Here is a 17,170-nt window from a genome sequence, read left to right as displayed (position 1 = left end):
AACTGAAGTGTTGCAGAATATATTTTAACCACGTTCCCTTGGGAACAGAGAGGTGACTGAGTCCAAACGCCTGGCTAAGCTTTTCCGTCAGAACTATCAGACAAAGCTGCAGCCCAAATCAACTTCTCTTTTTATTTATTTATTTGTTTATTTCAATTTCTGAAATTATGAACATCAATGCTGTTCCACAGAAAATTACCAGCTGTACGTTCCTGAATCGGCTCAAGTGGGGAAACCGGTGGGGAAAATCAAAGCCAATGACGACGACCTTGGCGCCAACGCAGAGATCAGGTACAGCATCATTAACTCGGAAGGGGCCAACATGTTCTCCATATCCACCGACAAAGACACAAGAGAAGGGATCATTAGCCTCAAAAAGGTAAACTCACGATGTAAACAGATGGGATGTTTTAAAGGGTCTTATTTGTTTCGTTTAAGTAATTTTTGTCAAACAGCGGGCTTTGTGTGACCTTAACACAGTATCTTAAATGGGTCCGGTGTTGAAATCAAAATCAGTGATGATTTGGGCCAGCCTGAGTCAGAGTATTTATCATTTATGTTTTTGTTCTCGGTTCTTGCTGACGGTACAGTTTCAGCTGTATGTTTCGTTCCCTACTTGACCAAGACCTGTTTGCTTTGTTTGGTTTTACTTCATTTAGGTAAAGTGATTATTCTCGCTCTCAGACAAGATATTTTTGTAAGCTCTGCAATAACACTACAGCTTATTTTGCGATAATTGTCAGATCACAAAGCCCCAAATGAAAATGTTTTACTTCAGTCTATTTTAGTTAGACGATCAGCACTTATAATAAAACTTGCACAGGCAAGCATTTTATTTAAGAGACAGAATGTTGTTCAAAACGAACCGTAGTGCTATCTGTCTACACCAAAATGGTGATCTTTCTGAACAGCCCCTGAACTACGAGAGGAAGAAGACATACACTCTCCACATTGAGGGGACGAACACGCACGTGGATCCCCGTTACTCCTACCTGGGTTCTTTCAAAGACACTGCCGCCCTTAAAATCACAGTGGGGGACGTGGACGAGCCGCCGGTCTTCACTATGGATTACTACATCATGGACGTTTACGAGAACGCTCTGATCGGCACCGAGGTGGGAACTGTGACTGCTCGGGACCCCGACAGCAGGAACAGTCCTGTCAGGTGAGAAATGAACACCCGTCTTTCTGCTCAGCAATTCCTCTCTCCTCTGCCAGAGTGTGAATATGGCTTGCTTGCAGTTCAGCCTTTAACTAAAGTTCATGAGTTGAAGGGTGTCAGCATAGGAAATAATGTGCTATAGCCCTGTCTTTTTGCATTTCTAAAACAGTCATGTTGAATGCATGGGGGTTTACTGTTAAACAGAGGTCTACAGTATATTGATTTTATAGTGTCATGTTTTTCTTAATCCCCCAATCAGCAACCCACCTTGTCAGATGTCTGGCTTGAAAACATGAAATGAAACACATTCAGATTCCAGTTTGCAAATAGCCTGTTGCAGGGCTCCGTCGCCTGTCCTACTGAAGGACCTACTGAAATATGTGTAAAGGCCTTCGGTGGAATGGTTAGACTGACCCCAGTCTATAACGGACTCCCATATAATATATATAGGACATGTACCTGTTCCTTTTGTATAAGAAGCCACTAAGTAACCTCAGGCAACAGAGCTGCATAGCACATTCCTCTGCATATGGTCAGCTACCACCTGCTTGTGTGCTGTTGAAAAGCCATTGACGTTAGCCTTAGGCAGCAGATGAATCCTTTGTTTTGCATTGCACGAATATCTTGCTTCATGACATCGCCTTCATCGCATAACTCTACACAACTTGTAGCATGTTTAATTCCCCCTATCTGGAAATTCCTTATGAGATGAAGCACTGGGTTGTAATCTTCTGGTGCTGCAGTGCATTTCGGCTTCATGATTTATAGTTTGCAACGGTGAGCAGACTTATCGTCGTCATATCTACATCCCTTCAACCTGCAGTCCAACAGTGGAAGAAGGTTGCAGGTGAAAGTGAATCTTTAATTGTGTGGAATGATAAGACTTTTAAGATCACAGTAAACAAGAAGGAAATCTCCATATAAAAGAGTCCCACTGTTCTCCTTATGGACTCCCTCCTCCTTGTCCATTCCCGCGGTACATCACTCCCAATGTTCACCGGGTAAAGTGAAGGACAGTGGGAACTGATTCAGTGACATCTATTTGAACCCAGAGGAAACAATAAACACTTAAAGAAGCACCTGACTGGTTGTTGTGTTGGCGTCACACAACGGCGCCAAGCAGCGATTGGTTGCCTTTGATCATGTTTGTGTCAGTTGACTCTGCCCATACGCTCAGTGAGATAAAGGCATCTTTTGAAGTGACTTTTCAAATATTTGTCTGAAATTGACACATTCAAATGACTTGGCGTTATGCAAGGGTGTCAATACCCAAGGTCTGCATTTTAATCATCATTCTAGTGCGACGTTTCTCAACGGGTAGTGCATCCAGAGAACGTCGGGGGGCATTTATATCGTGGCAAAATACCAGCAAAATGGTGCAGAACAAGGAAAATAAATGCCACCAGTATTCTATTGAATACCTTAGCTATGGCTATTTAAGTACCTTCTCCCACCAATGCGCAACTGCCCATGTGTTTATTGTGTGAAAAATTGTTTTCAAATGAGGCCAAGAAACCCTCACATCTCATGGACGTTAGGCTAATTAATATACGTCTCCTAAGAGCCTCACGTCTTTGACGGAAGCAGCATCAATTTAGCTTATTTCTTTAGAATGTTAAGATAAATACACCTATAATATAGGATAGCCTACATATCCCTCTGCTTTTTTTTCCCCTGTAGTTTCAGACTTTTTCCTTGGAACAATTAACAGGAATTCTTGTTTGGCACCGGTGCAAAATTACCGCTTTTCTGATTGGCTGCTGTTTGTGATCAAAAATAAGATCTGGTTAAAGTTTGAATGTCAAATTTCTAACTGTTGCATTTGTTCAACACTCATAAATCTGATATTCCAACTGTCCAGTTAAATCAAATCTGTTTTTTGGAATTTAATGACAAGTTTTTTTAGTGATATAACAGAATAATAATTATCAACATTAATATTCAAGGAAGACAATAAGCCTATATTTTAATTGATGGGGGGAGGGGGCGCCACTAAGGGTGATGGCCCAAAAAGGCTGAGAACCACTGATCTAGTGCAATGGTTGTGAACCAAAGATGTATACTGTATGTTTGTTTTTTGTTTTTTTCACAAAAATTTGCAATTTGAATTCTGATTTTCACTGCCCAGTGACTGCTGGGATAGGCTCCAGCATCCCGCGACCCCGAGAGCAGGATAAGCAGTTTGGATAATGGATGGATGGAATTCTGATTTTCAATTACCTGAGAGCTATTTGGCTAACTAGCTCCCTGAGCCACGGTAATATAAAGCAGCTCTTGAGTGTAAACACACCGAAAATCCTCTTACATGTGAATGTGTAGACTCTTATTTTAGTCCTTGTCAAAATATCCAAACAAAAGTTTGCGCGATATAATAAGCTGTAAATAGTGAATGAGTCATAGACTTATAAGCTCTTAACAACCCACTCGTTTATAATGGCAGACATTTAAATAATAACTCCACCATCACATTCCCCATTAAATCACCTTTATGCTCCCATGGGAGCGTTTAATAAACAGCGACAGTATTTATGCAGAGACTGCCCACGACACTTGTAAGTGAGCAATGCAAAGGAACAAGTCATTATATTGAATGAAAGAAATCCCGGAATTAAAGTCCCGTTCCCATCTCTTATTTTCCATGCCAATTGGAACTTGTCAACTTCCATTGCTCAGGAAAATGAATGTTGGCTTAAAAGGTGTAAATAGGTCATTAAAAAGATAAATTAGGAAATACACAGTCAGTGTTCATTTCATGCTCTCACTCATGAGAGCAGCGGCAGAAGCCATTTCAATTTCTTCTTCCACCGACCTTTTTTCTGCTGGTTAAATGAAAATTGGGCAAGAAAGCCATTATGGAGGTCTAAACACTGCAAGCCGAACATTTTATTTTTGTCACTATAAAATATTCAATATAATTGCTTTTGACTTAGAAATGTGTATTTTCAGAGGGTTTGTAACAAGGCTTTAAGTACATTTCAAAAGCACTAGCGGTGTTTTTATAGAGTGTTAGAGGAAAGATGTAAAAAGGCAAAAAAAAAAAAAACTATGTTCATCCCTAATCAAGGCTTCACTGCTTCTTCACTCATGAAGATGGTGTTATCTGTGAAACTTTACATGTGCAATGTAAAGACCCCCCCCCCACACATCTAGATGTAAATTATGCAGAAAAACAACAGATAAAAACTGTAATCCTGCAGATGTATATGCAACAACAATAAAAGTCCCTTTCTGTACTTATTACCTTTTGAGAATTCACCGGCATATTTCAGAAAATAGCTCTGCTAATACATGAATATGTAAGGTAGCAAATGAGCAGTGCCCACCCCCCCCTCCACTAACATCCTACATCTATACTTCTCAGTTAGTGCCCCCGTCAGAGGAGGTAATAACTGCAAAGTACATCTTGTGGGAAAATAGGTAGCTGCAGTTTTGGCAAGATGGTTACGGGGGTTTAAAGTGGTATTGTGAACTGAATCGTGAGCTCATCACTTATCTAATAGTAAGTGAGCAGGTATGGATTCGGTATTCTTGCTACCCATTACTCCAGCAAGACACAAGGCGTGTCACAAACAGTTTGGATGAGTTTTCCGTTTTTTGACCAGTCAGGGGAAAATGTTCCCCTTGTGTTGATCTGAACAATCTGAAGTCTTGACTTTGTACAAGCCTCGGCCTTAGTCAATGTGGGCTGGATAGACGAGACCTTTAACTGTTCACTTTAAAATGCTGTCTGGGGCCTGGTACAACATGGACTATAACAGAGGAGTTGCTCCATGTGTGATTTTATGTAACAAAAATAAGACATGGGTTCACTTGCTTTGTCTTGCAGAGCCCAAAGTCTATAACAATTCTCCTTTTTTGGGGGGTTGAAGCAAAAGTTCCATAAACTGTTTCTTTCAGTGCATTAAAAAGTCCACAGGTGTCTCTGTTTACTCTTAGGCTGGGTACACACTACAGAATAATTGGCCCAATTTAAGGCTGTGGGGGAGGGAGGGGTCCCGGTTTGAGGCTGCTTGGAGCTGATTACCTTCCCAGAATACTCTGTAGTGTGCCTCCCAATCTACTAGCAAGCCAGTTGGGGCTACCCTAACACTATCAAATATGTCCGATTTTCACGACTGGAAATCCTGTTGTGTGAGAGGAAGAGACCCGCAACCCACAATGAGAGTGAACGCAAAACAAGAAACAATAACAGTTTGATAATGCATTTATTTATTTTATTGCTGCAAAGCAATACAAACACACAAGCCGTGTCTGACTATCCAACTCTGTTTGTTTTGCTTTTAAGTCACATTGGATCACAAGATTTTCCTGAGTCTTTTAGCATCGAAAGAGTTGCATTACCGCCAATTGTTAATTTAAAATAAAACAGTGCTCAGAGTCGGAACTCAGACTGATTGTTAGTGTAATTGTACATTTTATGCTGGGGCACCTCACTGACCAACCTGGGTCACTCTCGATTCTTCCTTCCTCCCAACCACTAGCGGAGCCACGCTGCCATGCCCTAATAGATCCTTTCATTTATGTTGTTCCAACTGGGCATTTTGTTTGCAGTTGGCTCCTGACCTGCCCTCTTTACAACAATGGCAGAAACAGGCGATTACATTGAAATGATAGCCTGTGTAACAGAATACAAATCATGTGATGTAAAACAACTCACTGGTCAAATGTGTCTGATAAACATACCAACATCTATGTACTATTGTTAAGCCTTTCTTTTCAGTTATGAAACAAGTGACTGTTTAACAGTTACAAAGCCATGTACTAGGTTTCATCATTTCGCAGCCTGGTTGTGTATCCTTGGGATGCACAGCATACACCTCACCTCCCCTCACTGGATCAGACAAGTTTTGTTTGTAGGCTGTTTTTTTTCCCCCATCACCATTTAAAACTGGATTATGGCCATAAACCCAGTCATTGTCAGGTTACCCCATCATTTGACCAGGAAGGTATCATCCGTCCATAATTATGTTTACCCAGTGATGTAACTCTGTAATTGTAAGCCTGGTTACACTGATGACCATATACTGCAGCCTGGAGATTTGGCTGCCACCTTGTAAATTGCTCATTAGTTTCTCCATCATCAGTCACTTTGAAAACTGAGTGGGTGCATATGATCTTGCATTTTCTTTGTGAATAGGTATTTCATGGACAGCAAAGAGGATGGAGTGAGGTACTTCAATATCGATGAGGACAGCGGCATTGTGAGGACTACCCAGCCTCTGGACAGAGAAGAGATGCCTTGGCACAACATCACTGTGATGGCTTCGGAGGTTGGTAGGTAACCAGTTTGTGTTTCATAAACCAAATGTTTACAAGTGTGCTGGGGAATGTTTGTTATGCGGCTGAATTTCAATACAGCTGCCATATATGTGTGTGTGCACACGCACATGTACATAGTCACACTTCTGAATGTGAAGAAGGAGGAGGACAGGTAGCCTGGCGTTTGTCTGTAGTTGGTCGAAATTTTGAGTGCCTTCCTTAGTATGACTCTTATGGGTATATTTCTTGGAGTTGGCCTCTAGTGTTGTTTTCCACTGCTGCATTGAGTTCTTGATGAAGGCTAGTAGTGTCCTGTTTGCTTTGTAAAGTGCCTGTAACCATGTGTGGGGCATTGAATTGTACGCTTTCTTGTAGTCAATCCAGACTGTGCTTAGGTAGGTCTGTCTGGTCTTAAGAGTCTTGTGTGACAGCTCTATCAACCAGTGGCTGAAATAGTGTACAGGAACATCTATGTATACTGAATACAGACTGCAAGTCCAAATGGGAGACACCGCGATGGTCGACAAGGAACAGAGGGCAACAGTAGTGATTGATGTAGCATTCCCGAGCGATGGTAACGTCAGGAAGAAAGAGCATGAGAAGCTAGAGAAATACCAAGGGCTGAGGAAAGAACTAGATCGGATGTGGAAGGTGAAATCCACAGTAGTCCCCATGGTAATAGGAGCACTAGGGGCTGTGACTCTCAAACTGGGAGAGTGGCTCCAGCAGATTCCAGGAACAACATCTGAGGTCTCTGTCCAGAAGAGTGCAGTCCTAGGAACAGCTAAGATACTGCGCCAGAACCCTCAAGCTCTCACAGGCCTCTGGTAGAGGACCCGAGCTTGAGGAAGATATTTTTTATGTCATGACCAAGACCAAAGCCTTCAGACTCTACGGTGAAGTATGGGATTTTGGAAAGCCAAGATGTTTATGAGCCCTGATTTATATGAGAGGATTTAAACTAAAACAACCCAGTGAGGGGTGCTAACAATCAGTCAACTTACCCTTTTCCCTTAAATGCTCAAATCACAGCTGTACCCCTGCTGCTAGATAGGGCTTTCACAACTGCTCAATTTTAGCAGTAGTTGAGAAGTCGATCAATCGTGGGAGATAAAAAAAATTCTCACTGAGTAACAAAATCAATTCTCATCAAAAATATCTCAAATACAACCAGTAAAGGGTTAACTAATGTAGGCGGGACCAACCTGGGGGTAGATGAAATAGCAGAGTCCTCGATGGGCTCTGAGAGGCTGTTCACAAGTGAGCTGCAATCTGATTGGGCTAAACCTCCAGCAAGCTCGTCTGAGCTGGAACCTTTTATTGCAGTAACAATGCGACAGCTTTTTTGCAGGTGTTTTGGTTTAACCAATGACTGTCTTAAAACAACATTATGCAACGTTTTTACATTAAAGATGGTACACTTACTTTTAATAGGGAGAATGGAGCCTCTTTCATTCCCTCCCCAAATGCCCATTTTTACATTATGTAACTTGGGTTGAGCACCCCCCCCCCCGGACAGCGAATTCAGTGTACCATCAAAATGATTGAGACTGTTATTTTAAGGTAAAAAAAAAAAATGCTTTAACTGGTGATTTTCAGCCGAGTGCATTAGTGGTTGTCGTGGTGACTGACAGCAGCTGTTGAAAAGCCTTAAATTATCTTGAACCTAATGTTCAGTTCATCTGGTCCTTTTTGTCCCAAACAGTGTTGCCAAGAAGCATTCACATTTCTTGAGGTTATGTTGGATCCACAACGCCCCCAGCTGCATATCTGCTGTAGATGCATTGCTAAAGCCACAGATGAATGATTAATCTACATCTATGAACAGTGGTTTCGGTAGTCGACTATTATGTGAAATCCCTACTGCTAACCATACTGTTCGGTTGACTTTTCTGGGCACTGTTTCGCTAAACTGTGCTACTTATCAATAAGGAACTGTTCAATGCGGGCAAAGATGTGACACCAATCGAGCTGACTGCACCCCCCCCCCAAAAAAAGGGGGGATTGAAAGAAAATGAATGTGGTCAGACAGATAAATGCCATGTCTCATGGGCCTTGTTGACACTCAGCTGGTCAAGAGAAGTATAATTTAATTTTTGACTGATTTCGCAAGAATTAGCCAAGTTAGTTATAGTCAACCCAGGGCCACGGCTAATATAGTTTGTATCATGACCAACCATCAGTTATAACTGACTAAAGGGTAAAGGCACTGCCATATTGGAGGACAGTAAAATGGCTGAGAGACGATTATGATTGTTCAATTCCCTTGTTTTTGGTTTCGTCATACCCATTAGTCTTTCCTTTTACGACTTACTAATTGTTTCGGTGTTCTCTAAAGAGCTCTGCCTAGAGGCGCCAAGAGAAATGTAGTGGTTTGATTTAGTTATCCAGTGTGCGGAGTGATGTTGTGGAGTACAGTATGTATTCCAGTGCAGAACAATTTGGTACATCAGTAGATCTGGCATTTGCACCACTTTTTCTTGGCAATTAGGTCGATGAATGAATGCGCAACTCTCTTCACCCACGTTGTCCCGGCAACAACAGTCCATTCACGGCAGTTTTACCTTTGACACCTAATAAAGCTGTACGAGTGAGTATGAGTCACCATAAACAGATAAAAAAGCTTTGCAAGCCACTAAGAGGCCTGTCTCAAACCAGCATCTGTTTACAATATGACTTTCCTAAGAAGATGGAAAAGTCTGCTTTGCTTTGCTGACCCCTGAGCCGTAACCATGCTGAAGGGATACACAATAACATTTTATCCTAATTCAGGTTACATTCTATCCCAGTTCTGTACCTGTGATTATGTGATGACTTAAATAAAAAAAAACACACACACATACAGTGCAGTTTCACATTTATAAGCTTTGGAGCCATTGTCATTTTGTTCTTTTCCCGAAAGGATAAGGCATCTTTTTTTGGGGGGGGGCGGTAATCACAAACTTCAAGCGGCATAACTGTGAAATGAAACTGAAGCTGTTAAATATCAATGCCCAAAAAGGAATCCATAGAAAATTGGATTGCTGCATGAATCTAACATGCAGACTGTCAGCTTAGCTAGAGTATATATACCACACCACACTTAGCCATTTAGTTGACAGACGAATTATTCAAGGACGAATCAATATCCTCCTTATGAACACTTGAGAGGTCACAAGATTGTTGATTGACACACAATGACTGTCATGGGGTTGAAACCTGCCATTGATTGAGTGGATGAGCTATTTAACAACTAGTTCACCCTGCCGTCCACTAAAGATACTTGTGTTGTTGAAGGTTATCTTTCTAAACTTTATTTTCATTCCCTGCTATAAGTAACTAAAGATCTGTATGAAAGTGGCTTGAGAGGGAGGGAATGACATATAGCACAGGACCCAACGGGTGAATAGAGTACAAACATCCCCTGAAACAATAGTGACAATTACATTTTCAAGCATATGACATAAACTAGTGTAATGATATTGTTAATAGTTTTAACATGAAAACCATTATGTTTAAACGCAGTCAAATTCCAAGTTATTAAAAGAAAAATTAACAATTGGAGCATGGAGAAAACAAGGACGGAAGCAGTCATTTGCATATTGATTAAAATGGGTTTGAATGGGTTAGAGTGCATTTTCATTATAATCAACGTTCAAATCAAATTAGTCCCAAATGTTTCAATGTCCTTTACTTCCAGTTGTACGTTTAGAATTAATTAAATCAACGCAGGAATTAAATCAATGTAGGCCCCACTGACTTCCAGAATTCCTTTCAGGTAACTTGGCTAATTTGTAATCGCAATTAAGCAAATCCCCTGCCAGCTGACAGAGGGGCTGCATGCTAATGTCTCTTTATCACCTCACCTCTCCTTAGTATTCAAAGATAAAGTTGCATGCTCAAATACTCTTGAAAGAAAGAATGATAAGATCTGTCTTTTTTTTCTTCCCTCAACAGAGTGCACTCTAAATTAAAAAGTGCAAATCAAAGTATTTATTGCACTTTCATTTATTGTAGTTGAGGAGCTCTGCGAACCCCTCTTTTAAGTTGAAAGGAAAACACTGTACATTACAATTTACCCAGAGGTTCTGCGTGCCGTTTCCTTCTTCTCTTGTTTGTCCTTTAAACTAAAAAGATTTTGTATTTTCAAGACTGTCAGATTAAAACCAGTTTTGTAATCCATGCCACATTCTGTTAAAAAGAAACGATAGAATTTTTGAATCAAATATATATTTCCGCTTTATGGATATCATATTTATTAGTTATTGAACGAAGCAGCATATCTAGCCCTGACTGGAAGAGTTTTTTACATATGTAAATATCAAAGTTGAACACCCTTTTTATATTCAATAAGGAAGAAAGCAATTTTGAGATGCACCTGCAGGATCTTTCTTTCTCCATGAATCTTGGAACTACTTGTTTTTTAATCTTTATTTATGCAGGGAAGGTTCTGCTGAGTATGCATGCTATTTTTTACCACTGCCTCACTTCAGAATCACACCTGGGAGCTGCCCATTAAAACCAACTTCCTCTACTAATGTCCACTATTGTGGGGGGGAGGGGTACCTTGCTCAAGAGCATCTTAGAAAAAACTGATTCGGTAATGTTGCCCAAATATTTCCAAAAATGTTTCATTATCTCCTGAGTGACAACATTTAGGTTCAACCTTTGTCAATTACTGTTTATTATAGCTGCAGTGGTCCTGTGGAGGCATGGGGGTGTTTAGGAGAGATGGCAGTGGAGTTTTTAACTAGATTGTTTAACACAATCTTGGAAAGTGAGAGGATGCCTGAGGAGTGGAGAAGAAGTATACTGGTACCAATTTTCAAGAATAAGGGTGATGCACAGAGCTGTAGTAACCACAGAGGTGGAGAGGTGATGATTAGCGAGCAGCAGTATGGTTTCATGCCATGAAAGAGCACCACAGATGTGATATTTGCTTTGAGAATGTTGATGGAGAAGTATAGAAGGAGTTACATTGTATCTTTGTGGATTTAGAGAAAGCATATGACAGGGTGCCGAGAGAGGAGGTGTGGTATTGTATGAGGAAGTAGGGAGTGGCAATAAGTATGTAAGAGTGGTGCAGGTTATGTATGAGGGTAATGTGATAGTGGTGAGGTGTGCAGTAGGAGTGACGGATGGGTTCAAGGTGGAGGTGGGATTACATCAAGGATCGGCTCTGAGCCCTTTGTTGTTTGCGGATGACATTGTGATCTGTAATGAGAGTAGGTTGCAGGTTGAGGAGTGGTGGAAGTATGCACTGGAGAGAAGAGGAATTAAAGTCAGTAGGAGCAAGACGGAATACATGTGTGTGAATGAGAGGGAGGACAGCGGAATGGTGAGGATACAAGGAGTTGAGGTGATGAAGGCGTATGAGTTTAAATACTTGTCAACTGTCCAAAGTAGCGGGGAGTGCAGGAGAGAGGTGAAGAAGAGAGTGAAGGCAGGGTGTTGAAGAGTGATTTGCGACAGAAGGGTACCAGCAAGAGTTAAAGGGAAGGTTTACAAGATGGTTGAGAGACCAGCCATGTTATATGGTTTGGAGACAGTGGCACTGAAGAAAAGACAGGAGGTGGCAAAGATTTTCATTGGGAGTCATGAAGGAGGACAGGATTAGGAACAAGTATATTAGAGGGACAGCTCGGTTTGGAGACAAAGCCAGAGAGGCAAGATTGAGATGGCTTGGCCATGTGTGGAGGACAGATACTGGGTATATTGGGAGAAGGTTTACGGATGTGGTGAGAGAGGACATGCAGGTGGGCTTGTGTGACAAAGGAAGATGCAGAGGACAGGAACAGATGATCCGCTGTGGCGACCTCTAATGGGAGCAGCCGAAAGTAGTGGTAGATATCTGCAGTGGTCCAGAATAGTTCATCAGCTTGAGCGCTCATTGACAATGACAGGAACAGGGGTTTCAAGTTCACCTTGAATTTTTATTTGAGAAATGTAATTGAATTTGGATTGGTTGATTCATTGACTGGTTGGAAATGTTCCAGCCTGTTATTGACTGACGGTTCACTGTAATTTACTATAGATAAATCTGTCAGTCATACAGTGTGACAATGTTATGTTAAGATTCTCTCCTAAAAGTAGCATGGTAGCATAGAATTAAGCAGGTGTCCTTGAGCGAGACAGAGAATCCCAACCAGCTACACGTGGGAGCTGGTTTGTAGCCGACCCTGTGCTCTGACCTCCCTGTAATGGCGAGCAAAAGAAAAGACACGTTTCTCCTTTGGGGATCAATAGTGTATCACACCGCAGCAAAGCCATAATATGCTTCAGCTAAATCCATCTCCTTCCCTTTGTATGTTTCATTTTATTGGATTCTGCCTGTAATTCAAAGGAGCGTAGGTGGCTATGGCTCTTGTAGTGGAGAATGGTATGTGCAAGCCTGATAAATAAGCACACGTAACTCTTAAGGTCTATCCGGGAGTTTAGGATCATAATTATTGCTGCCAGGAGGGGATTATGTGTTGGGTCGCGCACGTGTGTGTGTGTCTAATCTCGCAAACAACTGGACCCATCAGCCTAAAAACTGCTTTGTGCACATTTATGAGTGTATGATGAAAAACCTCCAAAAAACGTTTGTTCTTGCCATTAGTGATGCGCAAGTCATGAACGATCGTTCACCGACTCGCCGCTTAAGCTAGCCGGTGCAAAGTGTGAAGACGCGGTGAGGCGAGATAATGTGTCACAATTGTGCAACTCTTTTAATTACTGTATAGGGGCGGCCTGTGTTCGAATCCAGCCCGGGCCCTTTGCTGCTTGTCATCCCCTCTCTCTACTATCACTATCCAATAAAGGCGGAAAATAGCACAAAAAAAATGTTACTGTATTAACGTAGCCCTGTGAGAAAAGCAACCACTTAGGATGTGGTGAGGAAGGACATGCAGGTGGCTGGCGTGACAGAGGACGGGAAGAGATGGAAACGGATGATCCGCTGTGGCGCCCCCTAACGGGAGCAGCCGAAGGTGGTAGTAGTAGAACGCTGCTGTGTGTGTTGGTCAGCTGGTCTCGTTTGTTGCTGCTCCACTCGTCTCTGAGTGACGGCGTAGAAAGTGTTCACAATATACTTCATGTTCGTCTCGCAAAGGCAACTAAATACTTGCAACCGCTGCCTTTACTGAACTTAAACTCTAGCGTGTATGCACTAGACTGTCAGTGTGCTGCACTCCTCACACAGTCACTGGAAAAGGAACGGCTGTAAAACAGTGGATACATTTTTTTGAGCATCACAACCCCAATGAAATGACTCGTTTCTCTATCAGAATGTGATCCACTTGGTCCGATAACATTTTGGAAAGTCTAGAAGAGCAGCATGATTAAAATTATTTTATCCCGTCCGGGTCGAATCCCCGTGTTCCCTCCGGCTTAGTCGGGCGTCCCTACAGACACAATGGGCTGTGTCTACAGGTGGGAAGCCGGATGTGGGTGTGTGTCCTGGTCGGTCGGGGCGCCTGTTCGGGGGGGGGGGGCTAGAGGGAATAGTGTGATCCTCCCACGCGCTACGTCCCCCTGGTGAAACTCCTCACCGTCAGGTGAAAAGAAGCGGCTGGTGACTCCACATGTATCGGAGGAGGCATGTGGTAGTCTGCAGCCCTCCCTGGATCAGCAGATGGGGTGGAGCAATGACCAGGGACAGCTTGGAAGAGTGGGGTAATTGGCCAAGTATAATTGGGGAGAAGGGGGGGGGGATTATATTATCCTATTCAAGTTAGCGGAAGAGGGTTAAATCAGAAGTTAGCTGGCTCGGCCGGTGCTGGCGGAAGTCTCTGGTACGCATACTGTATAGGCTCTGGGTGACCGACTCGGTGACTCAAAAACTCAACTCTACTTAGTGAGTGATTCATACATACTCGAGTCAGTAAAAAGAGTCGAATCGCCGCTGCTTTCTGTCACTGCCTGATCTGAGTCAACTCCGCTGCTAAAATACAATTTCAAGAGTAGGATTAATCACAGTCAGAGCTGGAAATTTCCCATGGCACAGCTGTGTTATAAATGAAAGTGAATCAGCAGAGCAGCATTTGCCTTCATTTATTGTATATCACGAAAACAGCGACAGTTAAACACATTTGAAGTCTTTACTTCCTGTTGTTTTATTGCTTTAGAATGACTGAAAGTCAATCAGTAGAGCAGCCATTCGTCTTCATTCATTTTATATCATGAAAACCGCAATGGTTAAACATCTTTCAAGTCTTTTAATAAGGGTGTTGAAATTATGATAGCCTGATCTGTCATTTCATAATCGACTTGGTCGTATTCGTGCAAGGGTCCGCCTAGGAGGCTGCGCATCCACAGACTGACAGGGAAAATGTTTTTATTAGCTAGATTTTTTTTCCCCTGTATTTCCCATTCAATTGACTTGGGTGTTAGCAAAATTCTTATAATGGCAGGAAAAACGCTGGTTTTTCTGTCCGTGTGTGCATGTATTTCCCTTCTCCCGGCAGGTGAAAAAAGGGGTGGTTTGTTGCCAAGTTCAAACACCGGAGAATAGAATACACTTTGTCATTTGTACATACAATGAAATTCACCCTCTGCGTTTAACCCATCCTAGCTGTGTAGCTAGGAACACTGCGCAGCCGCACCTGGGTAGACTGTGCCCGGGGATTTGAATTCAGAGTTCCCTTCTCCTATCTCAATGTGTTGGCTGGACTGGGCACCATGGGAAGTACCATACAGGCATGCAGGAGGACCAGATCTAACAGTAGGGACGTCGTCCTTAGCCAAAGGGCCCTTGCTGAGGTAAGGTGCTACCCCTCTACAGCCTGCGGTTGCAGTTTAGCATCTTAACCAGGGAGATACGTATGCCTGGCAAGGATCTGCACTCCTGTAGTTGTTAATACAATAGCAGAGGTGCAAACAATTTCTCACGATGACAAGAAAAGTGAAGTGCCATTAAACAAAAGCAAGTTTGCAGCTGGGAGACTGAGCTGATGTGCTTTAATGTGTTAGATTAGCTCCTGCAACTCTGATCTCCTCATTGCCTGCCTTGTGAAATATATCTGGAGATAAAAGCCATGTGCCAGCTTTAATTGTGTGCGTTTGTCCCACTTTTGACGTAATGGTCCTTCTCTTGTTAGTTACAGCATGTTTATGTCAGGGGAAACAATTTTATCTGCAGTAATTATTTGACAGCACAGGCTTTTGTAGTCAAACCTGTCCCTAAATGCTAATTCACAGGTGGATAAAACCCAATGAATTAAAGCCAGGAATATGAACCAACGACAGAGATCGGGCCCTGAGGCTAATGGGGTGGTACAGCAAAGAGACCTAGTTTAGATACCAGGGGCAGGTTTCACCAGTTGTGTGAGTGTAAGTCCCTACAAAGTCTAGTGGTTTCCTAAGTATTTACCACACTAAACAGAAACGGGTGGCACTGCTCCTACTGGTTATTACTAAGGACTTAGTTGTTGCTAAATTATTATACAGAACTACACCACAACGACACTGTCTACTTATTTTGAAGCAATTATAAAAGGAGAAACTAATGGCGACCGGCACGGGCGCAAATCCATGAATACTGGGATGGCATCCAGTGCTTTACCTGTCCCCCATCCATAGGGTTAGTGGTTGTGTCAGGAAGGACATCTGATGTAAAATTTTGCCATATCAATATGCGGATTGACAAGACCATAGCGGATCGGTCGAGGTCCGCATTAACAACTGCCAGCATTGGTGCTGTGGCGACCCCTGAAAAAGAGGGAAAAAGCTGAAAGAAGATAAAATGGAGAAACTATTCGTCATCAAGCGGTGTTAACATGTTTGGCTAAGTCCTCTGGATATATACGATGATGCCCGGTATCAGTTGGTGAGGCTGCTGTGAACTTTTTACCTAACGGACTTACACATTACTACGGTTTTCGCTGGTTTAAATCTCACCTGTCCAGGGTGTCTCCCCGCCTGCCGCCCAATGAGTGCTGGGATAGGCTCCAGCATCCCCGTGATCCCGAGAGCAGGATAAGCGGTTTGGATAATGGATGGTTAATACTATGCTTTTAGTAAGAACTTCACACACTAAATTAGTGGAGGATGTATGAATGACTAGTGCAGCTCTGTCCAGACAGACAGATTATGTGACAGGACAGGTAAACAAGAAGGAAGGTCTTCCTGACTGAACCAGTGTTAAGAGCTTCATTTAGGTTTGACTTTCATCTTCTTTGTCATTTGTTTTTCGTTACAGACAACCCCAGCCTTCTCAGTCAAGTCCCTGTCACTGTTCAGGTACTGGACGTGAATGACAATCCACCAGAAATAAAAACAGACGAGGAAGTCATCGTTTGCGAAAACTCAAGGCCTGGACAGGTGAGTAGCGCAGGATTCGCCCGAGCAAGCACCTTAAGGCAATACATCCCCCTCTCTCCCACTCTGTGTGTGTGTCTCTCTCTATCCTTCGCCCCTAATCTCCTGATGCACAAACAAACCTGTCTTCACGCATGCTCACATTCACTTCGCTAGCTGGGCGCCTGCACACACACTCACAGCAGAGAGAAGGTGCCGAGAGCGATGCATTATCTCCAGTCATCTCTCCCCAGCTGTCCTGACCACATGTATTATGCAGTGAACTGTTGTTTCCCTCAGCAGTTTAGGTTTTGCTCACTGAGGACGAGCAGGAAGTGAGTGTGTAAAGGCATTTGGAGCAGACTGGTTAATCATCCCTTATTCAAAATGAGTATCTCAGCGGCAAACCATGACAGCTTTAAAATCGAAGCTCATTCCAATTTGCTCTCACTAGCCTTTGATTCTTTTGAATTAAGAGGGTTTCTAAGATAT

At 42.6% G+C, this 17,170-nt stretch overlaps 1 protein-coding gene across 3 annotated transcripts in view; it reads left to right on the top strand.

Moving 5' to 3' along the window:
• The window catches only part of LOC130129501 (cadherin-18), a 94,279-nt gene that overhangs the window by 55,430 nt on the left and 21,679 nt on the right, over window positions 1-17,170 (top strand). For all 3 annotated transcript variants that reach the window (XM_056299048.1, XM_056299047.1, XM_056299049.1), the window contains 4 exons: window positions 192-379; window positions 912-1,165; window positions 6,300-6,436; window positions 16,581-16,702. In XM_056299048.1, coding sequence (XP_056155023.1) covers window positions 192-379; window positions 912-1,165; window positions 6,300-6,436; window positions 16,581-16,702 — 701 coding nt within the window. The remainder of the gene's footprint in view (window positions 1-191; window positions 380-911; window positions 1,166-6,299; window positions 6,437-16,580; window positions 16,703-17,170) is intronic.

This window comes from Lampris incognitus, chromosome 19 (genome assembly GCF_029633865.1).
Source record: "Lampris incognitus isolate fLamInc1 chromosome 19, fLamInc1.hap2, whole genome shotgun sequence".
Taxonomy (NCBI): Eukaryota; Metazoa; Chordata; class Actinopteri; order Lampriformes; family Lampridae; genus Lampris; species Lampris incognitus.
This window is presented reverse-complemented; position numbering and strand designations above follow the sequence as displayed.